The sequence below is a fragment of the Macaca fascicularis genome, chromosome 2 (assembly GCF_037993035.2).
Source record: "Macaca fascicularis isolate 582-1 chromosome 2, T2T-MFA8v1.1".
NCBI classification, from domain to species: domain Eukaryota; kingdom Metazoa; phylum Chordata; class Mammalia; order Primates; family Cercopithecidae; genus Macaca; species Macaca fascicularis.
Genome location: NC_088376.1, coordinates 125,462,745 through 125,488,363, shown reverse-complemented (window position 1 = coordinate 125,488,363; position 25,619 = coordinate 125,462,745). Strand labels below are relative to the sequence as shown.

The 25,619-nt window shown below is 47.2% G+C and overlaps 1 protein-coding gene across 2 annotated transcripts; it reads left to right on the top strand.

The window, feature by feature from the left end:
- Window positions 1-18,341: 18,341 nt before the first annotated feature.
- FEZF2 (FEZ family zinc finger 2) lies at window positions 18,342-25,364 on the top strand. 2 transcript variants are annotated; one of them, XM_015446131.4, is made up of 5 exons: window positions 18,342-18,615; window positions 18,967-19,870; window positions 20,215-20,349; window positions 20,547-20,679; window positions 21,556-25,364. In XM_015446131.4, exons 2-5 carry the CDS (start codon window positions 19,025-19,027, stop codon window positions 21,813-21,815), a joined length of 1,374 nt encoding a protein of 457 aa, XP_015301617.2. In that variant the 5' UTR covers window positions 18,342-18,615; window positions 18,967-19,024; the 3' UTR covers window positions 21,816-25,364. The 2 variants fall into 2 exon arrangements, with proteins under 2 accessions (XP_015301617.2, XP_045240761.1); XM_045384826.3 differs by having other exon boundaries at window positions 18,938-19,870.
- Window positions 25,365-25,619: the final 255 nt, after the last annotated feature.

Here is a 25,619-nt window from a genome sequence, read left to right as displayed (position 1 = left end):
ATGTATTTCCATGTGTGAAGTGCTAAAAAAAAAAAAGGCATACATTCTAAGTGCTCAACAAATGTTAGCTGATATTTTACTGTTAGCTTCTTTCTTTCTTTTTTTTTTTTTTTTTTTCTTGAGACAGAGTCTCACTCTGTTGCCCAGGCTGGAGTGCAGTGGCATGATCTCAGCTCACCATAACCTCTGCCTCCCAGATTTAAGTGATTCTCCTGCCTCAGCCTCCCGAGTAGCTGTGATTACAGGCACCCTCCACCATGCTTATCTAATTTTCTATTTTCAGTAGAGATTTCACCATGTTGATCAGGCTGGTCTCAAACTCCTGACCTCAAGTGATCCACCTACCTGACTCCCAAAGTGTTGGGATTACAGGCGTGAGCCACTGCGCCTGGCCTACTGTTAATTTCTTAAGGATTTAAGAGCCTGCCACATGTTTCAGGCTTTGAACAGATCATAGATATGGCCAAGTCACTACCCTTAGAAAGCTGAATTCTGCTACTCACTGTTCTTATTCCAATTCTTCCCAAAAGAACAGTGCGTGATCAGCGGTAGATTGGGCAGCAATGTGTTAAGCAGCGTCAAGAAAGGTATTCTTGCTACCCACTTCTTTTTTTAGCATTTGCTTTTATGCCTTGAAAGGGAAGGATTTGTTCCCCTTGTCTACATTTCTTCACATTCTCCTTCACTTGTCTTTGACTATGGATCTCAGTAAATAATTATTAAAGGAATGAATAAATAAATGAATTTCTTTCCATGTCTCCCCTTCTTCATCATCACTGATTTAATTTGTTTCCCTAGAAATAGACCCCAAGACAAGAATTCTAGTGCAAGTGGTTTACTTGGGAGGTGATCCAGGAAACACTAATAGAGGAATGGGGGGAAAAGATTGAGAAGAAATGCAGCCACTATGGGTAACTGAAGTTTGATTTCTCTGGGAAAATCTGGGAGCCAGTGTAGAACATACTTTTCAATTATTCCTCCTGAGGAGTGAGAGAGCTGGGGTATTTATACTCCAACTGTTTTTTCATTATTGGTCGAGGACAGCTTAGGGGAGAGTAGGCGATGTTAATTCTCCAGCATTTCAGACATGCAGGGTTGATGGGCAAAGCAGACTCCGATCATCACAGAAAGCCCTAAGACAAATAAGTACAAGAACAGCAATGAGAAGTCAAGCCCAGTTGCAATGAAGCGGTAAGAGAGGTGGGCAGGACACCAACATTATCTGCTACAATCATCCCTGCAATCCAGGACAGTCTGTGGTCAATGTTGGTCTAAGAACAGCAAGACAGAATTAGCAGTTCTCCTGCCAGAAGCATTGCCTGGCTAGGCTAGATTTGGAAGGCTCTCAAGGGTGGTGAAATAAATTCCAGCCTTCAATATAGTGGAATACAATGGAGCCAGGAAAAAGAACAAAGTAGATCTATAAACACTGGTACTGAAAAATGTTCAAGATATATTGCTGATATTTTATTAAGTTAAAAAAATATCAAGAGGCAGACTAGCATTTAAAGAACTCTCCCATTTGTTTAAAAAAAAAATAAGCAAATCTATTTATGTGTGTGTATTTTTTTTCAATAAATCAAATGAACAGTTATCATTTTGGCTTCCCAGAATCAAATCCATGGAAACTGAAGGGGAAGGGATGTTCCCTCTCCCTGCCTCTGACAACTAGAATGTGCCTAATAACCAGATGCTCTAGCTCAGAATCTTGACTCTTGAGAGAAGGACCAAAAGGCATGGCAGCATTGAATAACTCTCCCTGGGCCTTGGGATCATTGAGGGGCATCCAGGAACTGGTGAGTGGGCCCAGCAGCAGCAGCCCACGCAGAGTTGCCTTGTGGTTGCTTTTGGCTGTGCCTCACCTCACTGGTCCATTGGTTCCTGACCGAGCCTATGTCCCGGCCTTCAGCCAATTCTGGGAGCTACTGTGTAAACTCCTTTTCTGCTGTCAAGTTCTACTGTTGGGAACTGAGAGCAATGGCTGATGTAGGAAATTAGAAGAAACTAATAAGAGTGGTTATCTCTGGGAAAGGGGATGGCAAACTTCAGATGGAAAGGAGATTTATTTTTCAGTTCAATTTGTGTTTAATGTTATTATTGTTTGATTATTTCAACCCCGTGCATTCTTTCAAATTTAAATTTGAAATGTTTTAATTCTTTCAAATTTAAAACATTTTAAAAGACTGCATTTTAAAGAGCTTTGCTTTTAAAAAGTGTCCTGGTCGGGTGCAGTAGCTCATGCCTGTAATTCCACCACTTTGGGTGGCTGAGGCGGGCGGATGACAGGATCAGGAGTTCGAGACCAGCCTGGACAATATAGTGAAACCCCATCTCTACTAAAAATACACACACACACACAAAAAATAGCTGGGCATGGTGGCAGGCACCTGTAATCCCACCTACTTGGGAGGCTGAGGCAGGAGAATCGTGTGAACCCTGGAGGCAGAGGTTGCAGTGAGCCGAGATCGTGCCACTGCAATCTAGCACAGGTGACAGTGTGAGACGCCGTCTCAAGGAAAAAAAAAAAAAGTGTACCAATAAAGGCGGTACCTGGACAAGAAAAATGTAGAATTAAAGTGTAGTCCTAGCAGCAGACACAGGATGGAAGGTTAAGTATCACCCTCTAACCTCTGCTCAGGTCCTCTTACAAAGAAGAGCTTCTTAACCTGGAGAGTTTGGCTAGGACTCAAGAGGTTCATGAAGTTCAATGGGGGTGGAGACAGGAGGCAGCAAACTACAGTAGCATTTGTAGTATTTGTGACTCTGTGACCAATGGAAATCTCTATCACATTACAGTTGTTATGATTTCTGAGTGGTCAGTGCTTCTAAATTACCTTAATTATTAGATCTGCCACTAGATCTTATTTCATGCATTAGGAAAAAAGCATACCAAAGAGCTATCTGCACTCCCTTGTTTATTGTAGCATTATTCACAAAATCTAAGGTATGGAATCCACCTTAGTGCCCAGAAATAGATATATGGATAAAGAAAATTGGTGTCTATGTAAATGGAAGACTCCTTAGCCTTTGAAAAAAAGGAAATTCTGTCATTTGTAACAGCATGGATGAACTCAGAGGATATTATGCTAAATGAAATAAGCCAGGCACAGAAAGACAAATACTGTGTGATCTCACTTATGTGTGGAATCTAAAAAACTCAAATTCATGGAAGCAGAGAGTAGAGCAATGGTTACCAGGAACAAGGGGTAGGGAATGCAGACAGATATTCTTCAAAGGGTACAAAGTTTCAGTTACGCAACATGAATAAGTTTAAAATCTAATTTAAAAAAAAAGAAAGAAGCATATATATCACAGTATCACACATTTTATTTTTTAAGATTTTGATAGCTACATTATTAATATGATTGATATCTTTTAAAAGCCTATATATTTTATCTTATTCATTTAAAAGCATTATTCTGGGCAAGGCATGGTGGCTCACACCTGTAATTCCATTACTTTCGGAGGCTGAGACAGGAGGATCACTTGAGGCCAGGAGTTGAAGACCACCCTAGTCAGCATAGCATGACCCCATTTCTACAAAAAAAATTTAAAATTAGCCTGGCGTGGTGGTATACACCTGTAGTCTCAGCTATGTAGGAGGCTGAGGTGGGAAGATTGCTTGAGCCCAGGAGTTTGAGGCTGCAACAAGCTAAGATTGCATCATTGCACTGAGCCACGGAGGGAGACCCTATCTCTAAAACGATAATAACAAAATTTTTAAAAATGAAAGCATTATTCTGAGAAGGGGTCCGCAGGCTTACTGACTGCCAGTGGGGTCCATGGTGTAGTGCCTGTGTGCACACACACAGAAAACTTGAGAGCATCTGCCAAAGCTCTTCATCTTTCTCTTCCTCATCTCACTTTTTGCTTTATCCATTGACTCTTATCCTAATTTATTTACCTATAAAGTAGCAACAGTGTCCTTTTCTTCTTCTTTCTTTCTTTCTTTTTTTTTTTTTTTTTTTTGTACAAAGCACATAAGCTGTATGCTTTTATTTTCTTTGTTTGTTTTTAGCAACAGGTCTCACTCTGTCACCCAGGCTGGAGTGCAGCAGTGCAACCATAGCTGACTGAAGCCTCGAACTCTGGGCTCAAGAGATCCTCCCATCTCAGCCTCCTGAATAGCTAGGCTTACAGGTGTATTCACTGTGTCTGGACTACTTTGACATTTTTGAAAGAAAGTCAAACCATCAAACTGGCCGTAACAATTCAACAAATGATAGTCTCTGGTTTATTGTTTGAGGATATTAATAGGTCATATTTTTGTGTTTCTTGGAAGGATGAAACTGTGAATGGATGAAATTAGTGGTTATGAGCAAGGAGGGGGACAGGGTGGTCTCAACTGGCTAGCTATGAGTTTCCACTCTGCCATTCAAATAAACATGTGGCCTTAGACTAATCACTAATACCCACCAAACGTCACTTACTTCGTCTGAAGAGGAGGATAACCAGTCCACTTGCTTTATAGGGTCACATTGTTGATACACTAATAACAATCATTGCACATGATTACCATACCCACAGGTGCAGAAACCAGTAACAGTGATTGCCTCTGGGGAAAAAGAGACTAGAGATTTGAGGTGGAAGGGAGACCTGATTTTCATTACATATTATATTACATTGTTTGAATTCAATTAGAGTTAGCGATTATTATTATTGCATCCAAGAAAAAGTGAGGAAACACAAAACTTTAATCTACTAATAGCCCCATAGTTAATCAGTATTCATTATTTACTCCTTTATGCTAAGTGAAAACTTAATTTCATCTACAAACAGAAATCAAAAGAGAATACCTACCACAGCAAACTCTGTTAAATAAGCCGATGCTCAAAGTTAATTAAACAATAAGGTCTTGATCGGCTTTCCTTTGATTCTCCTAGCAAGCCCTTATTCATAGAATGTTAAGTTCCTCCTGTACATTACTTTGTACCACTTCCACTCCCAAGGAACCTATGGAGGTGTGGGTGGGACAGTCTGGGAAGACTTCCTTCTCTTCAGTTAAAAACTTAGCACCTTTTAAAATATTAGTAAGGGCCAGGTGCAGTGGCTCACACCTGTAATCCCAGCACTTTGGGAGGCCGAGGCAGGTGAATCACTTGAGTTCAGAGACCAGCCTGGCCAACGTGGTGAAACCCTGTCTCTACTAAAAATACAAAAATTAGCCGAGCATGGTGGCGGGCACCTGTAGTCCCAGCTAGTCGCACCACTGTATTCCAGCCTGGGCAACAGAGTGAGACTCCATCTCAAAAAAGGAAAAGGAAAAAAATAAAAGTAAAAAATAAAATATTATTAAGGAGAATGAAAGCACCAGCATACAACATTCTGGAACCGAAGAAAATGGAAAGTCAGTCAGCCTGTTAGTTACCAACAGTGACTAAAAATTTTGATTTGCACTGAGCATTGTCTACAGGACTGTGGGGAAAAGGTCTATGTATTTAAACTAACATGAAGTTTGTCCTGTCCTTCAACACTGAACACACATATGGGGAGAAAAGCAGTTGTACAAAATACACTGCTATAAGCTGAGTGCAAGGGTGTACATGCTAGAAATATAAAGAAAAGAGAGCAAAATTCTTTGAGTCATTTGATGCATCAAGAAACCAAGCATAACTACGGCCCAGGTGATGAATGACACTGCAAGGACCAAAGCTGAACCAGACAGACCCCTGTTCTCCAGGAGTTCACAGGCCAGGGGGCTTAAATGGCAGTTTTATTTGCAAAGGAATGTTCAAAAGGGGTGGTGGAAAGAAGGACAGCATCCTAAGAAATGAGCCTTTAAAATTGCCAACACCACATGGATGCTGTCAGCAAAATATAGACTGTGGGAGACTCTACATGACAAACATCCTGATTTTCTCAAGAAGTAAATTGCAAGGACAAAAAATGAAAATAAAAAATAAAATAAATAAATGGAGAGAGAAATCTATAAATTAAAAGAGACTTAAAAGGCAGAACAACAAATCATAATATGTGAACCTTATCTGCACCATAATCTAAACAAAGGATTTTTTTTAATGCTTTAAGTTCTAGGGTACATGTGCATAACGTGCAGGTTTGTTACATATGTATAGTTGTGCCATGTTGGTGTGCTGCACCCATTAACTCGTCAGCACCCATCAACTCGTCCTTTACATCAGGTATAACTCCCAATGCAATCCCTCCCCCCTCCCCCGTCCCCATGATAGGCCCCAGTGTGTGATGTTCCCCTTCCCGAGTCCAACTGATCTCATTGTTCAGTTCTCACCTATGAGTGAGAGCATGCGGTGTTTGGTTTTCTGTTCTTGCGATAGTTTGCTGAGAATGATGGTTTCCAGCTGCATCCATGTCCCTACAAAGGACATGAACTCATCCTTTTTTATGGCTGCATAGTATTCCATGGTGTATATGTGCTACATTTTCTTCATCCAGTCTGTCACCGATGGACATTTGGGTTGATTCCAAGTCTTTGCTATTGTGAATAGTGCCGCAATAAACATATGTGTGCATGTGTCTTTATAGCAGCATGATTTATAATCCTTTGGGTGTATACCCAGTAATGGGATGGCTGGGTCATATGGTACTTCTAGTTCTAGATCCTTGAGGAATCGCCATACTGTTTTCCACAATGGTTGAACTAGTTTACAATCCCACCAACAGTGTAAAAGTGTTCCTATTTCTCCACATCCTCTCCAGCACCTGTTGTTTCCTGACTTTTTAATGATTGCCATTCTAACTGGTGTGAGATGGTATCTCATTGTGGTTTTGATTTGCATTTCTCTGATGGCCAGTGATGATGAGCATTTTTTCATGTGTCTGTTGGCTGTATGAATGTCTTCTTTTGAGAAATGTCTGTTCATATCACAAAGGATTTTTAAATTATGACATTTATTTTAAAAATTGGAAATGTGAACACTATTTGATGATGTTAAAGAATTATTGTATTTTAGGTGATGGTCTTTAAATAATGTATGGATAACAAAGTATTATGTCTGGGGCTTGCTTTAAAATAATATGAGGAGGAAATAGATAGATATGTAAATGAATCAGGATTGGCCATGGATTGATCTTATTGGGGCTCGGTGATGGTATACGGGTTCATGATATTAGTCTGTGCTTCTTTTGTATATATTTGAAATTCCTCATAATAAGATTTGGTTATTTTTAAATCACAACAAGAGATACAGCAGAAATCAGCGTAGCAACAACAAACATGCAGTTCTCTGGTTACATGGGAGCTCAAATTCAGCACAAAAGTCTAGCTCGTGCAGGTAAATAATCCTCCTGTTTGTACCTTCTCTTCTATTTGTGGGGTATGGACAGGACCCCTCTTCTCATTTCTAGTACTTCCTTTGGCTAGAGCTCCTGATTCTTTTTCTAGGCTTGGTAGTCATGGTGAGAGGTTTGCACTGGCCCAGCTGTTCTCATGAGTGTCCTCCCTTTTGGCCAGTCAGGCTGCATTTGTAAAACATCTGGCCAAGGCCAGAACCCAGTTGTTTGGGAGCCCTTTGGAAGAGACACAGACCACCATGGCCTCATTAGCCCCGGGCTCCTGCTCACTGGGCTCAAGTTCAGGTGGCCAGATGAGCACCCACAAGCAAGATGTAGAACACAAGGTCTAGAAAGTGTAGAGGAGCCAGACATGGTGGCTCATGCCTGTAATCCTAGCACTTTGGGAGGCCAAGGCAGGGGGATCACTTGAGGTCAGGAGTTTGAGACCAGCCTGGCCAACATGGTGAAACCCCATTTCTACTAAAAATACAAAAATTAGCTGGGTGTGGTGGCACACACCTGTAATCCCAGTTATTCGCCAGGCTGAGGCAGGAGAATTGCTTGAACCTGGGAGGCGGAGGTTGCAGTGAGTTGAGATCATGCCACTGCACTCCAGTCTGGGCAACAGAGGCAGACTCTGTCAGAAAGAAAAGAAAAGAACGAAAATAAGAAGAAAAGAAGGAAGAAGGAAGGAAGGAAGGAAGGAAGGAAGGAAGGAAGGAAGGAAGGAAGGAAGGAAGGAAGGAAGGGAGGAAAGAAGGAAGGAAGGGTAGAGAGTCAGCAGCCCATTTTCTGACTAGGGGGTTCTCAAGAGCAGGGAAGTGAGAAGGCTTCTCAAGAAAATGTTCAAAGCCTAAAGCAATCTGTAACCATCTGCATGCCAAAAGGGATGTGACACTGGTCTCCTTTTTCTCTGGATGCTTCTCTCTCTGGATGTCTTTTCCCACATGTCTTTCTCTTTTCTGTTACCTAGGTGTGCACTGTTCTTTCTACATTCTAAGTTCTCTGTAATTTAGCAGCCAAGTCTGCCCTGGGTAGGAATATACAGGCAGAAACAGCAATAAGAAACCATTTGGAGTCTATCAAATTGGTAAGGTTTTTTTTTTTTTTTTTAAATACAGAGTCTCGCTCTGTTACCCAGGCTGGAGTGCAGTGGTGTGATCTTGGCTCACTGCAACCTCTGCCTCCTGGGTTCAAGCAATTCTCCTGTCTCAGCCTCCTGAGTAAGTGGGATTACAGGTGACCGCCACCATGCCCAGCTAATTTTTTGTATTCTTAGTAGAGTTTCACCAGTTGTATTTTTAGTAGGTTTCACCATGTTGGCCAGGCCGGTCTCGAACTCCCAACCTCAGGTGATCTGCCCACCTCCGCCTCCCAAAGTGCTGGGATTACAGATGTGAGCCATTGAGCCCAGTCTTTTGTTTTGTTTTGGTTTTTAGACAGGGTCTTCTCTGACACCCAGGCTGGATTGCGGTGGCGCAATCTTTGCTCACAGCAACCACCACCTCCCAGGCTCAAGCAATGGGAAGGATTTTTTAAAAGATTATACCTAGAATTTGTGAAGGTACTGGGAACAGGGAATTGTCACGTCCTGCAGACTGGAGCGGGACTAAATATGTATCCCCTTTCTGAAGGGCAGTTTGTCAGTTGGTATCTAAAGCTTTAAAAATGTGCATATCTTTTACCATAGTAATTCTGCTTCTGGGAATTTGTCCTACAGGATTAGCTATGCACAAAATTCATGTGTGAGAATGTTCCTGATGGAACTCTTGCAAAAAAATTGTAAACAGCTTAAATATCTAATGACAAAGGACTAACTCACATGAAAGACATATAGTGAAGTGCTACAGAGACATTAAAATAATGTCTTAGTAGCATATTTAAAGCATGGGAAAATATTCTATATTGCTGTATTAAATGGAAAAGCAGATTATAAAGCAGCATGTATCATATGATGTCATCTTGTAAATGCATAGAAAGAATATACACCAAAGACTTGTCTGTGGTTTCTGGGTGGTAGGATTTGTGCAATTTTAATTTCTCTTCTTTGTAATTCTCTACTTTTCCCAAAATTTCTCCATCGATTACTTTTTAAATCAGAAAAAAACCCACCTTATTTACAAAATCAAATAAAAGTAAAGAACAGAATAAGAATTTGTTTGCCCTCTTCTTTCCTCTCCTCCTCTAGTCAGCCTGAACAACCATTGTTATAAAAAATAGTTGTTATAACCACAACAGTGAATACTCTGCTTTGTATTGGCCAGCTACAAGTGCTAAGATCCTTCTGTGCATTTTCTTTTAGTCCTCACCTATGATGAAGCAGATATTTCTCTCCTGTCAAAGATGTGAAACTCAGCCTTGCAGAGAGGTTTACTAACTTGCCTGTGAACACACAGAACGGACAAGCCAGGCTTCTATCTTGATCTGATTGCAGAAGCCACACTGCCTCAAAGACACTTAGCCCTACAAAGCCCAGAAAGGAGTTTTATGTTGTGTCATAACGTTTTAAGAAATGCCTTGCTCCAAGGAGACCCAAGTTCCACCCAGGCCAGAAATCTGTCTCTAGAAAAAGCACCAAGCAATGAGCTGCCAAAGGGTGAATCTACCCACACATCATGGAAATGCCTGCAGAAAGTCATTATTTGTGATTTTAGCCTGTAACTTCTGCTGGAGTGAGAAGTTTTGAAAATTTGTTAACCTTACTGCCAGGGAATTCTTTGGGTTTATTTCTGGTTGCTTGTACTTTTTTTAACTCCACCCTTTTTGAGAGTCTTATATCACCCCACCATGCCCATCATCCATTCTCCAATACTCCAATAACAGCAAATAGCTGGTTTACAGAGGATACTTATGCATTCCTATTGGTTGAATGATGGAATGTAAGTTCCATGAGGGCAGGGATTGTGTCTATCTCAGGAAGCACTGTTTTGTATGGCATCTAGATGGTGCCCAGTATAGAAAGGCTTAAGATAGCTAAAGGCTCAAGATGGCTAACTAATGAATAAATTATATTGCCTTAGGTCCTATCTCCTCTCAATTTTTGGGGACAAGAATTATCCTTTTCATTTATGTGAATTGGAGCACCAGCTCTTACCTTTTGCTTTCCCCCACCTTAATTGCTTTAGCTGTAGGTTCTTGGTATCTTTCTTGAAGTGCGGAAGTCGGGTTTGTAACCTGTGTCCCTGGCAGGATTCACCATGGGTTTGCACAAAGGGATTGTCAAGTATTTGGTTTGGTTCTGTGTTCCAAGGCTTTTTCTTGCTAAAATAAACTTCCCCACCCTCTCCCAGAGCAAAATTGCCAGTTCTGCTAACTGGGTCACTTGCCAAGGAGCCAAGATTTTGTCTTTTTTCCCCTGGTCTTGTCTAGGGCCAAGACCCAGTGAGTTGAGCTCTAAGGACTTGCCAAGGCTTTCTATTAATGCCAGTTCCTACAAACATCCCAGACCCTGTCCTCCTGACCTCAACCAGATCCTCCACCTCCAAAGGCAACCTGCTAGTGTCTCTGGAAAGTTTGAGGCAGTCTCTAGCCTGAAGTCATTCACCTAGAACCCCGGGGCAAGGGGTACAGATTCAAGTTCACAGCTGCCACTCCTCTGCTGAGGTTGTGGGTGAGAAGAATGCTGCAAATGAGCTCCCTTGATTAAGCATTCTTGAGCTTATTGCAGGTTCCCTGAGAAGCTGGATTAACTGCCTGGCTCCAAAGACAACTGTGTTAGAAGTCTGGATGCAGCTTGTTTTTAAAAGTCTAGATGAGAGGCCAATTAATTGATGTGGTTGTCTGGTCCAGAGAAAGAAATTAAAAGAGCATAACTCAAGAGGGAGGTGAGGAGTAGTGTCTCTTTGGGGAATTGAGGGATGGGAGCAAGTCAAACTAACTCCGCTAATTTAACAGATATATAGATATTATAATATGTATATAGAAATATAAATAAGTATATTTAACAGATAGTTAGAAAAGTATACAAATAGTAAGTGTACACAGTTTGATGAACATTCACAAACCAGAATCCAGATCGGGAAACACACCTTTCTCAGTACCCCAGAATTCCCTCTCTTCTGTCCCCAAATGTTGCCTATTTTGAATGGAATCATGCAGTACCAAGTATTTGGATCTGGCTGCTTTTGCTCAACATTATTTTTGAAACTCATTCATGAAGTTGAGTGTAGCAGTAGTTTGTTGATTCTTATTGATGTATAGTATTTAATTTTGTGAGTATACCACTATTTATGGGTTCCACTCTTGACGGTTATTCAGTCAATTTCCAATTTAGGGCTATTACAAATAGTGCTTCTGTAAACATTCTAGTACATGTCTTTTGGTGAATACGGGTACTCATTTCTGTTTGGTATATACTTAGGAGTGGTGTTGCTGGGTCATAAATAATGCAAACACTCAACCATAGTAGATACCGCCATGCAGTTTTCCAAAGCGTTTGTCCCTATTTCCATTCCACCAGCAGCACAAGCCAGTTGTTTAGTTTTGGGTTTTTAGCATGGTGCTTAGGAGTACACCTCTGAAAACCTCTTACCAGTTACACGAGCTCTGACATGCTACCCAGCTTCCAAGAGCCTCAATTTTCACATTTGTATGATGGAGATACCTATTATATACACTGGCTTCACAGGATGATGTTGAGGACTGACTAGGGTGGGTATTAAACTTAGTGCTGTGACATGCAATAGGCCCTCAGTAATAAGTAACCATCTACTAATTGCTACCCTAGATTCATCCCCAAAGAGGGAGAGTCTGTGTGTGTGATGAAGGCAGCAATGGAAGCAGAAAGAAGAGATTGATTACTTTTTTGATTGATTGATGGGCTCTTCGCAGTATTTTAGAGTTCTCATTTTGTCTTCACCTAAGTCAGACTATAAACTCCCGGGTGGAGCGTCAGGGATCTTTACCCAGGTAAAGAAAAGATGGGATTCGACTGAGAGCTCCAGAGATGCGGGCAAGAGAGAACTTTTCCGTTTGCCGGTACACACGAGAAGTTCTTATCAAAGCCAAACAAAACAAACAAACAAAACAGAGCTGAGAGATTCGCTTGCAAAGCGATCACACGCTTCAGGTTCTTATTCAATGCACCATCCAACTCAGATCCACATTGCCTGGCAAACTTACAGAAGTTGGGGGAAGTCTGAAATCGGTTTCCCTCACCCCTGTACCCCTTCCGGTCCCTTTTCCCTGCCGGCTTAACTCCTGCTCTCAGCACTTAACGCTAATACCTTTGGGCAGGCTCCACCGCGGAGTTTAACCAGCTGCCAAGTTAAATAACGCGGAGGATCCTAAGCCGTCTTCCCAGGGAGTCGGAAACCGACATCTCTCAACTACGCAGGGCCAGTCAGTCACCAAAACGCCTTTTAATTTCAAACATGCATACACGTGTGTGTGTGTTATATCATATATAAAAATATATCATCATCGTTCTCTTTAAACGATTATTTCCTTTGGGTTGCACACCAAAATCGCGTAGCAAGTGGAAAACCCAGGTAGGCGAGACGACTTCCTTCCCTCACTGCGCCTTACAAAATGACACGTCTGCTGGCAAATTGCTGCACGCGGGTATTGGATCAGATTCCTAATTAAATAGCATTTCTAGCGATGAGTTGTCGATAGTATACAAGTATATACATACGTACATACATATAAACAATATGCATATATATGATTTGCATATATATGTTTGTGAATATTATATATGCATCCAGGGCAGAGAGGAGAGCACTAAGCTTGCACGGATAGACTGCAGATCTGCTCTTTTAGGAGAGTTCTTCTGGCCTAGAAGTGTATACGCTGCCCAGATTTCCGAAGACTCAGCGAATGTCCTCTGATGTGATCGCGGAGGGAGTTGGGAGGATCCTGGAAATCATGATAGGTTTGCACCACCGCCCCTCCCCCTACGCCCCCGCCCCGGGCTGCAAAGCCGGTTGCCCCTGGCTAATAGGCGCCTTTCCTGCTCCAGGGTGAAAACTAGTCTGTGGTGCATTGAGATTTGCAAACCAGTCCCTGAATGCCAGGGGCGCTGCAAAACAGCCGCCGGGTGCAGTGGGCCGGGCGCTCGGCCACCCTGGCTGCGATCATCGCAGCCTCCCAAAGGATGCGGGCAGATGCAGACGGCTCTGGCCCATCTGTCCCTAAAGGCCTGGGACTGTGCTCGCGTGCTCCGCGAGGGTACCCGAAACCTGGGAGCTCTCCGGCGCTCCCGGCCTCCGGTATCTGGGGCTCTTTGTCTCCCGACAACACTAATCCTGAGAACAAGGCGCACCGAAGGCGGAGGCCCGGGTGCTTTGGACAAGCCCGCCACGGGCAAGCCAGTTCGAATGTTTTCAATAAAATGCTTCCTGGGGAAAAAAGAGAGGATAGCAAAAGAATTTCTCTTCAGAAGTTAATCTATTTTCAGCAGCGGTTAAGCGCGGCACCAAGTAAATCAGATTCTAAATGTTCCTTTGGAAAGAAGGAAGAAAAGGAAGGGAGGAAGGAAGGAGAGCTGGAGGGAAGAAGGAGGGAGGGAGGAAGGGAACAGGAAAAGATATCCCTTAAACCATAAAGTTTGTTTGTTTCAGGGTTGGTTTTCCCCCCAACGCCCCCCCAAAAAAAAATGTCAGGAAGGAGCGGAGTCCCTAGTGCCTGTGTTTCCCCAAACTCGGGAGCCGCGAGCAAGCCTTCTCCCTCCAAGCTGCTCTGCCTCCTGGGGAAATGGCATACATAGGGCGATGTGTTATGTATTGCAACCAGAGGAGAAACTAATAACGGTTTTTAAAATAATAGTGCCCCTTGTCATCCAGAACCAAGATATGCATGCCACCGGGGCTGAAATTGGAACACCTTTTTGGAGTGGAAATGCTTGCCTTTTTCTTCCGTGGTGCAAACGTGTGAGCTTTTTGCGCAATAAAGGGATTTTCTTCTGAGGTTGTCTACACCGCAAGAAGGCATCTGCTAATTTGTCCTAAAGTGAGGGCGATTTCTGGCATTTTTTAAAAAATGTTTTTTAAATAAAAGTCATCATTACAGTGCTTCGGGTTAGTGACCATAAAATGGCCAGAGGGAAGGGGCGGGAGGAGAGGCTCAGCTCTAGCCGCGCCAGTCATATTTAATATGCTTCCCATAAGAGAAGCTCCTGTAAAATCAATAGACAGCCGCCAGCTGTGCTTAAACCTGCGATTTCAATTAAAACACTGCGCTCCAGTCCTTGAGGTTGGGCCCGGATCCCCAGTCAGTGGTGTGCGGGTTGCTTGGCCAGGGCGCGGCGTCGCACCGCAGCGGATTCCAGAGGTCGCCTACCGGGTCAGACCCCGCAGAGCCGCGGATGCGCCGGGCCTCGGTGTCCTGCTCTTCGGCGTGTGAAGGACAGAGGCCGCCGAGGGGCCTCGGGCCTAACTCTGATGGTGTGTTTCCCTACCGCCGCCGGGAGTTTGAGGCCCAACCTAGGGCCAGATGGCGAAGAAGCCAAAGCATCCAGCTCTCGGCTGAGGCGCTCCGAATGAAATAGGCCTGGGGCTGAGGCCTCGGGCTGGGGAAGGCGCCAAGGTGGATTCGGGTCCGGCGGCCGTGCGTAACAGGCTGCAGCCCACGAATCGGACGGCCACAGGCTTGGGTGCCCGGGGATTACACAGGGCATCCTAGGACTCCTGCCCTGGAGCGGAGCGCTTGCTGCGGCCTAGTAGGCCTCGCTTGGGCCGCCACCGCGTGCCTACCGGTCAGGCGGTTTGCTGGGTCCTACTCTTGACCCGAAGGCATCAACACCTCCAGCGTGGAGCTTGTGTACCTGTTGCGTTGGGAAAGAGACTGGGACTTCCAGAATGTCACCATAGCCTCAGCCCACTTCTACTGGAAAATCGTGCTTTGAGGGACAGACTTCTTGGGGAGGGAGGGATAAGATGACTTTATTTTCCGTAAATGAATGCACATCTCTGAAACATCTGCTTAGCCCTGGAGCCCCAAGTTGCCCTTCATGTCGAGTTATTTTGGATTTTCCTTTACTGAAAATGTGTAGGTGGAAAAAATGTCACCCCAAATCCCACAGAACCCTTCCACCAACTCCCTAAAACTGTGAACTTTTAATTTCTGTAGTTGTCCCTCTTAAAAAAAAAAAAAAGGAAAGAAAAAGAAAGAAAGAAAAGAAAAAGAAAGCCCAGCCTTAAAGCAAACAAACAAAAAAAGATGCTGTATATAAGAATGAATTTGGAGGATTTGGGGACAGCGAACGGAAATCTCAGCACTCCCTCCACCATGCGCCACATTTCCCCAGTCCTCTATTATTCTGCCTGAAATCATCTCGTTTACAGAAAATATTTGTTTGCACTATTAGTTGGTACTGGAGTTAATTACTCAATGTGTTAACGTGAAGTAATATGTATAAAAGTAGGATCAGTGTTTATTGTGTGGGTGAGCTGTTGAGCGGTGCTTGAATAAACTGCAATTAGGGTTAGATAGAGATTAATTAACATGTGAGTGGCAAGGTGTAAAATAGTTTCCAACCCTCCACTTCAATATAATCTGCAGGCGAGGGAAGGAGAAGTTTGTGGAAGCTAATTAAATACTTTCATAAAAGCCAGTGTATTCACCCAACATTTGGAAAGAGAGGCACATTAGGGGCAACTTGTTTTTACCCAAATGTTTTCTTTCTGTGGAGGTAGCACTCCTTTGTGATGCTGGAGAGAGAGAGAAAGATGGCTTATGCAGCCACAAAAAGCGATAGAAATGGCAAGGCAGGTTCATGGGAAGCCCTTGGAAGCCTTTCAGCCTGATGAAGCTTTCAAACCAGCAGATCTTTCGAGCTGCTGCAGAGAGCAACAATTACCCAATTTGGAAAAAGGGTTGGGGTGCAGTACTTGTGGCAAACGGGATCCACAGGAGAGTCGGGATAGAAAATCGGGTCTTGAGATGCTGCAGGTGTATTGATATTGTTTCAATGTTGGGGTGAGTTGGTTTGTTTCATGTTTGGTGGGAGGAGGGAGTAATCTGTGCTCTTGTGTTCACATTAACATAGGGATGGGGGTACCCTGGGTCTGGAATTCTGTCTCTCTGAACATCTTCTAAATTAAATGGGCTATATGGAAATGATCTCCTCCAGATGAGCAAGGCTCTTGGCTTAGAAATCTGGTAGTTTGGGGAGGGGGTGGGAGGGTGATGTTACGGGAACAGACTTAGGATTGTGGAATTTAGGGGCAGTTTCAGAGTTTGGCAGGGTGAGAGCATTAGCCTATTGCAGTCCACCTCCAAGCCACTTTCCCTCAGGGACCTCTCTCTGTTCCCTCTCTTTTCTTTCCAAGTACACCTTTCCTTTTCCTTACCTGCTATGTCCAAATCCTGTCTAAAATTACACCTCAAAGGAGCGGCAACTGGATGGGTGAGTAGAAGGAAAGAGACGTTTTGAAGGGAAAAGGGGAATGATTTGCCTGAAGTTAAAACTAGAGCTTTTCTGCCCCGTCCCTTAACGTTCTCCAGGGATGTTTCGCAGCACGGAGGGCCCTAGGACGGGATACTCAGCCCCCTCAAGACTTGTTCCTGGGTGAAGAAACAGAGGGTTTACCTCTACCACCACTTTCTCTGGCTTCACATGATCGTGTGTCTTTGGAGATGGAATTCACTATCAAACCCTGTTTGCTCATATTATACCCACCGTAATCCTCTTAAACTGTGGTTGAGGCTACAAAGCTCGTGGTCTTGCAAAAGCTGGCTAGCAAGATATAATTGTCCCGCGAACAAAACCGGCCAAAACTTTTCAAAAAACCCCTGCACCCCTCCTCCCCCTTTCCTAAACCTAATTCTCTCGCTCGCTCTCTTGCTAGCCACCACCATCCCCCTCCATAAGAACCCTCAGCCTCGACCACTTTTGTTGTCGCCAAGAGCACCCGGCCTGTTGAAAGTGCTGGAGCGTCTTTGAGCAGTTTGTTGTGATACGCAGGTGGAATGGTCTGCAAACAGATGAATTCAGCCCCTCCAAACCAAGCGCGGAGCGCGCTGCTTTTGTGCGCCAGGCACAAAACGCTGAATTCCTCCGAACTTACTTGGGGCCTGTCTGGAAAAGGGTCTTTTCTTCCCTCTGCTTGTACCTCTGGCCACACTAAGTCTCTGCCCGCCCCCCTTCAGGCCCCCTCCCTCTCCTCTCTGATAATCCTTCTCTTTATTTTAGAAAAACACAAAACCCGGTTCCACGCGGTGCTTTAGTGGCTAAAAGTGAAAGAGCTGCCTTGGCAGAATTCAGCTCTATGAATCACTTCGGAAAATTGGTTCGACTGAATGGCCTTAGGAGGAAAAACGTTTTAATAGGATCCAGGGGAGGTTCTGCTGTTTCAATCTGCTCCTTAAACAGGTGGAGATTGGACGTTCTCAATTATACAAACAGTAAGTACCCATCAGCTGGGAGAGCTGCCCTCCGAATCCTTCCCGCACGCAGCCCTAAACCAGAAGCAGAACCCGGCTTTGCCTCAGAAACCCGATCATAAATCAACAATTCTGATCTATTAGGATCTCCAAAAGTCTTCCACCTCTTGGTTTAGTCTTCCCCAGCCTCAGACTCAGAGCCGGCCATAAAGCCGGAGGCGCACCTGCGCTGCGCGGATGCCCCCGAGATCCCTGCGCGCGGCCTTGCTCTCCGTGACGCTTCGGGGTCGTAGTTAGGCAGTAGGAGCTCTCTCCCGACCTCCGACGCCAGCCAAGGCGAGCTCACTGCTTTTGCATAAATTAATATTTCCCCATTAACAAGTTCCCCCCTCCAAACGCGGCGCCCGCGTCCATGCGCCACATCCTAATGAGGTAATTATCATTTGCGCGTGTTCGGGGCTGGCGCCGGTTCCGTGGGTAAATGGCAGTTTATTAGCACGATGCCCAGCTCGGCTGCGGAGGGCTAAGGGATACTTCGGCTACTAGACTGACACCCAGGGGCCCTTTGGGGGCGCCGCGTCCGGGACCCTCCGCCCTCCCCGCGTCCCCCAAACCTGCAGGCCTCCAAAGTTGTGAATCACGCACGGAACTCTGCCTAGGTTTGGGTTTGGGTCCCCCCCCCTTTCCTTCCACCGGCAAAACCATCACGATTCCTCCCCCTCCCCCTCCCGTCTCTTCCCTCTTTCCCGATTCGCAAACCGCTCGCACTTTCCCGAGGGGAGCGCGGGCGCCAGTTGCCTCCTTTTAAAGTTTGAGGGGCGGTGGTGGCGGCGGCCGGCAGGAGCGGGGGAACACAGGGGCCGCTACGGGAGCCGCGCCGCCGCCCATGTCATTCCACTTCAAGTGACTTCATGTGATGTCAGCTGAATGTAAAAGACAGTGATCTCACGCGGAGGGGAAGATGTTTGCCATCAAAATGTGACAGAAGAGACACGCTGCATGGCTCGGAACGCATCTCCTTGGTGGTGGGGGAAAGAGGTAAATGCGAGGTGGCTCTCCGGTCCTCTTTAACTTTGCCCCTTCACTGTCCAGCTCCCAGCACGCGTGGCAGAGGCCTGGGTCCAGGGAAGGGCTCAGGGGGGTTAATTTGAGACTCTTTTCTCACCGCCCCCCCCTTTTCTTTTGTAAACCCTCCCCCTTCTTCCCCTTTTCAAAGTCCCAGGGCAGGGGCTGGTGGGTTCCTTTGCGCGCCGGGTTAATGGGCGGTAATTTGGTACCCTTGGGTGCACTTTGTTTTGCCCTCGTTCATTTGAATGCAAATGGGTGACCCGGGCCCGACTAGGTGCTTATTAAATTGCAGTTTTCCCCCCTGCCTTTTCCGGAATGCAGACTTAGAGGAGAGAGGCTGCGCCCTGGCCCAGCCTGGCTCGGCTCAGCTCCGCGCGCCATGGCAAGCTCGGCTTCCCTGGAGACCATGGTGCCCCCGGCCTGCCCGCGCGCCGGAGCGTCGCCTGCCACTTCCAAGACACTGGCCTTTTCCATCGAGCGCATCATGGCCAAGACGTCGGAGCCCCGCGCGCCCTTTGAGCCCCGGCCTGGAGCGCTAGAGGCGGACGGCAGCCAGGGCAAGAAACTGCTCAACCTCTGCTCGCCGCTGCCCTGTATGATCCCCCTCCAGCCCCTAGGCTACGAGGTGCCGTCAAAGACACTGCTCAGTTACTCCGAGCTCTGGAAAAGCAGCCTCCGGGCGGGCGGCGGCGGAGGCGGCGGCGGCGGCGGCGGCGGCGGGGGGGCCCCAGTGTGCGGCGCCAGCGGCTTGTGCAAAACCAACTGTGGCGTGTGCTGCAAGGCCGAGCTGGGCCTGGCGCCGTCTGCGCTGCCCGCGGGCAGGGTCATCAAGCCGCAGGTCATCAACCAGGCTGTGGGGCTGCCGGCCAGCGGCTCGCTCTACTACTTCAACTACCTGGACTCGACCGCGTACCCGCCGTCTGAGCTCCTCAGCGGCCACCTCTTCCCGTCTGGCCTCCTCAATGCGCAGGCCCCCGCCGCCCTGGCTGCTCACCCCAAGCTCTTTCTGCTGGAGAACGCCAAGCTGGCCGGCTTGGCTGCGGACAAGTTCCCCCATCCGGCTCCCTATCCCCATAAGGAGCGCTTGCCGGCGCCACTGGAGCAGGTACTGAAGGAGAACTCGGCCCTGACTGCCGAGCGCGGAGGCGTCAAGGGCCACAGCAAGCTGCCAGGGGGCTCCGCAGATGGCAAGCCCAAAAACTTCACCTGCGAGGTGTGCGGCAAGGTGAGGCCCAGGGTTCGGGGAGCCGGGAGGGGTGACCGGCGGCGGCGGCTTCCTTGGGGCAGCCTGGAATGCCCTTCTTCAAGCTGCGGAGCTCCCCAGTAGTTGACTACCCAAATTGGGAGCCTAGTTGGGCCTCAGTTTCCTATTCTGTAAAATGGGGATGCCCTTGTCAGCGGTCACACAGTATCGGTGTAAGCAGGAGTTTGGGAAGCACTTTCCAAACTGAAAAAGGCTCTGGTTTCTGAAGGGAGTATTGGTTGGGGGAGGTAGGCTGTGGTCCCCCTGGGACTGATTGTAGGCCCTCGGACAGACGCACCACATAGGCCCCCCATGTCTTCCCATAGGTGTTTAATGCTCACTATAACCTCACCCGCCACATGCCGGTCCACACCGGAGCCAGACCGTTCGTGTGCAAAGTCTGCGGCAAAGGCTTTCGCCAGGCCAGCACGCTCTGCAGGCACAAAATTATCCACACCCAGGTACGTGGCCCCCGGGGTCGGGCCCAGCCCTCGCGCAACCCCCAGAATCTTAGTGATAACACTGGGGATAGGATGGCCAAAGATTATCCCTTACCCTCTAGGGTTGAGTGGGGGGAGGGGGTGTCCCTTCCAGGTGTTTCCGAGGTGGCTTCTGGGCCAGGATCTTGGCCTTACTGTGTGCTCGCCCCTCTCCGCAGGAAAAGCCGCATAAATGCAACCAGTGCGGCAAAGCCTTCAACCGCAGCTCCACGCTCAACACGCATATCCGCATCCACGCGGGCTACAAGCCCTTCGTCTGCGAATTTTGCGGCAAAGGCTTTCACCAAAAAGGTAACGTGCCGGGCGAGGCCATCTCTTCTCACCTCACCTCAAGACTTGGGTCGCGGCTGGCTGGCAGGAAGGCAAAGAGGGATCTGGAGAGAGAAGGCGAAAGCTGCAGGCGCGGGTGCAGCATTTCTTTAGAATCGGGTTGTGCCTGGTGTAGGGGGAAGCTCTCCTAGCGGGGTTAGTAGACCACGCTGTATGCAGGCTGGGTGCACAGAGAGACTCGAATTCGAGAGGTGGGAAGGAAGTACGGAGACAGAGGGAAGGGATGTAGGAAAAGGAGATGGTATTGCCCTATAGAAAAGGGTTCCGTTTGTATCTGGGACTTCCCTTTCAAATGAAAAAATATTGGAGGCAAAATAACCCTCCCGGGAACAATTTAAGACTGGGGGAAACCGGTATGATCCTTGCCCCGGCTCGGATTTTCCAAGGCACTTTTGGATCTCCAGGTGATAGTTGGGGGGCGAGAAAGAAGTAACTTTAAAAATAAGAAGAGGAAAAAAAAAAAAAAGGACGAAGCCCGGGTTCGTGCGAATTTCTTCTAGCGAGGCATCAGCCAGGAGAAGGAGTCGGTGCGTCTCTGGGCTACGCAAAAGTTTCCCGGCCGGCGGAGCGCTGCGGGAGGGACGCTGCACCAGCCTCTGTGGCCCGCAGAGCAGGAGCGCAGAGCAGCTCTGCGGGACTCAGTCTCGGTCTTGTCGGGAGAGCACCCGGCTTGACGCTTACGAAGTTTGACAACTTCTGCACTCAAAGAGGTCGCGCCCGCCTAGCCAAGCGTCGCCTTTTTTGAGCAGGCACCTGGGCTGCCCCTGGGACGCCCGCCTCTTCCTCCCCACCATTCTACTCCATACCCCCACGTTTTTTGTTCTTGATCTCTTGTAGGGAACTACAAGAACCACAAGCTGACCCACAGCGGCGAGAAGCAGTACAAATGTACCATCTGCAACAAGGCCTTCCACCAGGTCTACAACCTAACCTTCCATATGCACACCCACAACGACAAGAAGCCTTTCACGTGCGCCACTTGCGGCAAAGGGTTTTGCAGAAACTTTGACTTAAAGAAACATGTGCGCAAACTCCACGACAGCGTGGGCCCTGCTGCCCCCTCCGCAAAGGACCTGACTAGGACAGTGCAGAGCTGAGAGCTACTGCCTTGCCCTCCCTTCCCTCCCTGTACCACCTGAAAACAGATCACACATATAAACTTATTTCTAAAATTAAAAGAAAAAAAAAAAAAACTATAGCAGAGAGGCTAAAATCTATTTATCGAAACCAGCATATTTTTGGAAAGCTAAATGTTTCCTCGATGACTGGCAGCAAACTCGTGGCCCCCACCTTTGTATATTCAGGAAACTTATTTAAATCCAGTGCGCCGAAACGTATTTAATTCCAGGCCTCCGCTTCTCCTGGGGCAGCCAGTTTTAACCCCAGCCTGTCACCGTGAGCGCCCCAGAAGAGCGCGGCGCCCCTAACCATCTTTATACAGCCATGTAAATCCTCCTGTACAAGCGAACACGGAATATATACGTATATAACTCAATAAACAGAATCATTAGTGCGCGTTTTTTTCCCCCTCTCCCCTCGCGGCGAGGTCAGCTCAGCAACCCCAAAGAACGAAAAGGAATTAGGCATTTATAGCATTTCCTTCCTAACTGCACCAACTTTGGGGTGCTGGGGCCAGGGTTGAGGCCAAACCGGTGTTCTTGCTGCGCTTGTGTGCTAAGGCCCCCAGGAGTGAGGGCGAGCAGGCCTACGTCGGCCTACAGCAGGTGCCAAGTTTTTATTTGGTGACTGTTCAGACGCTTGGGATTCTGGGTGTTGCCTTATTTGGGTAAGCAAATTCAAAGAAAAGGGTTAAAAGCGACTGGGTGTTAGGGAGCAGCTTTTGGGAACGTCCTTGAGCAAAGCGCCACGCCCCGTGAGGGTAAGTGGTCTACGCCCTATCCCACCGGAGCGCTTCTGGGCACGTCCCCTTCTCCCGGAGACCTAAGGAGGGCAACCACCGCTCCCAATCTCCCGTGGCGGCAAGAACTGGAGGGTAAGGGTCCCCCAGCCCAGCCAGAGCCTCGGGGCTCACTGGCCTGCGCTCTCGGTCTGGGGCGGGCCTCCCGGTGCCGAGAGCCCTGCCGCCGGAGGGCGCGCCCTGGCTCCCAGAGCTCGCTGCCGCAGCCGCCGCCGCCGCCGCCGCCGCCGCCTCCTGGGTCCTGATTACCGCTCCGTTAGCCCATTTCCTGAATAGCTATCTCTGCCGCCGAGCACGCTGATGAAATGATCTCACGCTTGCTTTCTAAGTAATGACCCAAATTAAGAGAGAAAACAGAGACCCTTCAAACAGCATTACATTAATCATCTAATCATTCCCAGGAGGGGGCCGGCCGCCGCCGCCCCGTTTGATCCGAATCTGGATAATCAAGAGCTCGGATTACTGGCGCGTCGCGCCGGGCCTCCCCCCACACACACTTTTAATATCCGCGCGGCGATTCAGCCCACGTCTTTTGGAACAATGTTCCCCAGCGCCAGGAGGAAGTGCGGCGCGGGGCCCGGGAGTGCGCTTCCACGCAACCTCCCCATTGAGGGGGCGAGTATGACTGGGAGCTGACCCCACGCGGATTTCCACTGCGGGAGGCGACTATCTGGAGGGAAAGATGCTTAACGCAAAGGGCACCCCCTCACTCCCCCAAGTAACTCGGAAAGTGATTCGAGTGCGGGTTTCCCAAACACCTGGTATACAGTAGGCGCTCAGTGCTGAGCGTGCCAGTGGTTTCCACGAGCGAAAACCCTGTCATCTCCCGGGGGCTTGCTCTATGTCAGGAACTTAACACACATCCTCTCCAACGGTGACTATAACCCTCAAGCTGGGCGTGATTATTCCCACTCTACAGACGGAGAAATAGAGGCAGAGACGAACTATGTGACATGCCTTGGGGTCACCAGGCTTGGTAGAGCAAGGATTCGAACTCCGGGGGTTTTAGGAGGCCTAAGCTTCAATGGAGGAAGAATCTTGGGGTTGGGGCTCGGAGAAAGACGCTCTGGGGCAGGGTGGAGGTTCTGTCCCGGTCAGCCAACGGTTCTGTCCCCGCCCGCCGCCCAATTCGCGGACCCATTGCGCGGGGAAGGAGAATTGTCGATTTTGTTTGCACAGAGGACGGCGACAGCTTCCTCAGGCTGTCGCGGGGGTATTTTTAGTACCTCCGATTCAGAAATAGGAACGCGTACATTAGAATTCCATTTCCTGAAAGGAGAGCGTCCTCGTTTTTTTGTATTCCTCCCCTCCTCCCCTCAAGTCTAGGAAGACGCAGCCAGGGGAGGGGGGAAGAGGAAGCGAGGGGGAATTTAAATGTTAGCTCGTTCTGGCTGCAGTTCGCTGAGGGGAGATTGGGACCCAGAGGAATATGCAGATTTAACTCCGAAATCTCGGTGGATGCCACAAACCCCAGGAAACCCCAGGATGGGCGAGGAGGACTTGGCGGCTAAGGATATGAAAATATCGCCTTGCTTTTCCCAGACATCTATCCCTAGGGAGATTGCAGGCCGGTTTAAGGAGTCAGCTCCCTTTCCTTGTCCTCATATAGTACAATAGTGTTTTATTAGCGCTCTCCCCCCCATTATGTATGGGAGATCTTGGGTGTTCTGTGACAGTGCCCTATGACAGCCATGTCAACCAAAATCTTTTCCTTCCTCTGGAGAGGATCCTTTGCAAACGTGGTTCTTGAAGACCAGACAATGACCAGGGCAAGCTCACCTTTTTCTTAAATAGCTCCAAAAACTTTGGGTGAGGGACAGATACCACAAAATTTAATGCAAAGTCTTCTCTTTTAAAAGTTATGGGAAAAGTTGGCCTGCATGTGGAAATCAGGGTCAAGTTCTCTTTAAGAAGGAAAGATAAATAAAAGAGGGAATGCCTGCCCTCCCCACCACCGCCCAGGGATACAACTTCCTAACCTACAAGTGAGAGAACATTCCTTGAAGTTTTCACGGAGACTGGAAGGGTCCCCCATCTCGTAAAACTGGAGAAATTTGCTTCCAGGCTTACAATTCTGAAGAGGGGTGGGGGCGTGCTTGCTTGCAAACTAGGCAGCAAATAATAAAAAAACTCATGCGTAGAGGTGGAGGCATTTCTCGCATGGACTGCTCATCTCTGCAGTGGTGGGGGGAGGAACATTAACTGTAGCTCAGGGGTATAACTGAGTAGAGTTTCTTGCACACTTCAACATCCTTGAGGTTGTTTCCTCATAAGTTGATTGTTACTTAACCTCCACACCAGCTTCTGTCAATCGCTCTCACCTGAGAAGGTGTTGTTTCACATCTGGCGCTAATTGTAGATAAACAGAGTTCTCTGTTATCTATAGGGCTTAGTTCTACTTTCCACAAGTTTGAAGTCACTCCCAGATTTAAGATGTCGGCTTCCTTCAGGTGTGGGATTCAGGAAAGGATTCCTTCACCTGAAAAGTAGTACGAGGAGAAAGGGAACCTTCTGCCTGAATTACAAAACACCTTTCACAGCCAGCACAAGTTCTAAAGCCAACACTAAGCCCTTTCAGTAACCATCTTAGCTATTCATCCTTCTTAGTTATTCACCATGCATCGGAATTGATGGGTGAAAGGCTCTGTTTTCTGATTTTTCTCTCTCTTAAAATTAAACGGTTTGCATGACTTGTAGTTTACAATATTAATAAATGACTTAAACAAGGTAGTCATCAGCTGCATATTAATATTCTAACCTTGATTAAATTGAAGAGGCTGCCCTTAAAAAATATTTTTAAAAAATCAAATTGCGGGGGAGGGGAATCCTGTCACAGACACAAAAAAGACTCCAATTATCTTTTCCCCTACAAGATGTTTGTTCTGTCCATGACTGCTCACACTTCAGCAATCTTGCCAGCAAGACTCAAAAAAAAAAAAAAAAAAAAAAAAAAAACCTTCTTCCAAAGCCACAGCCTCGTACA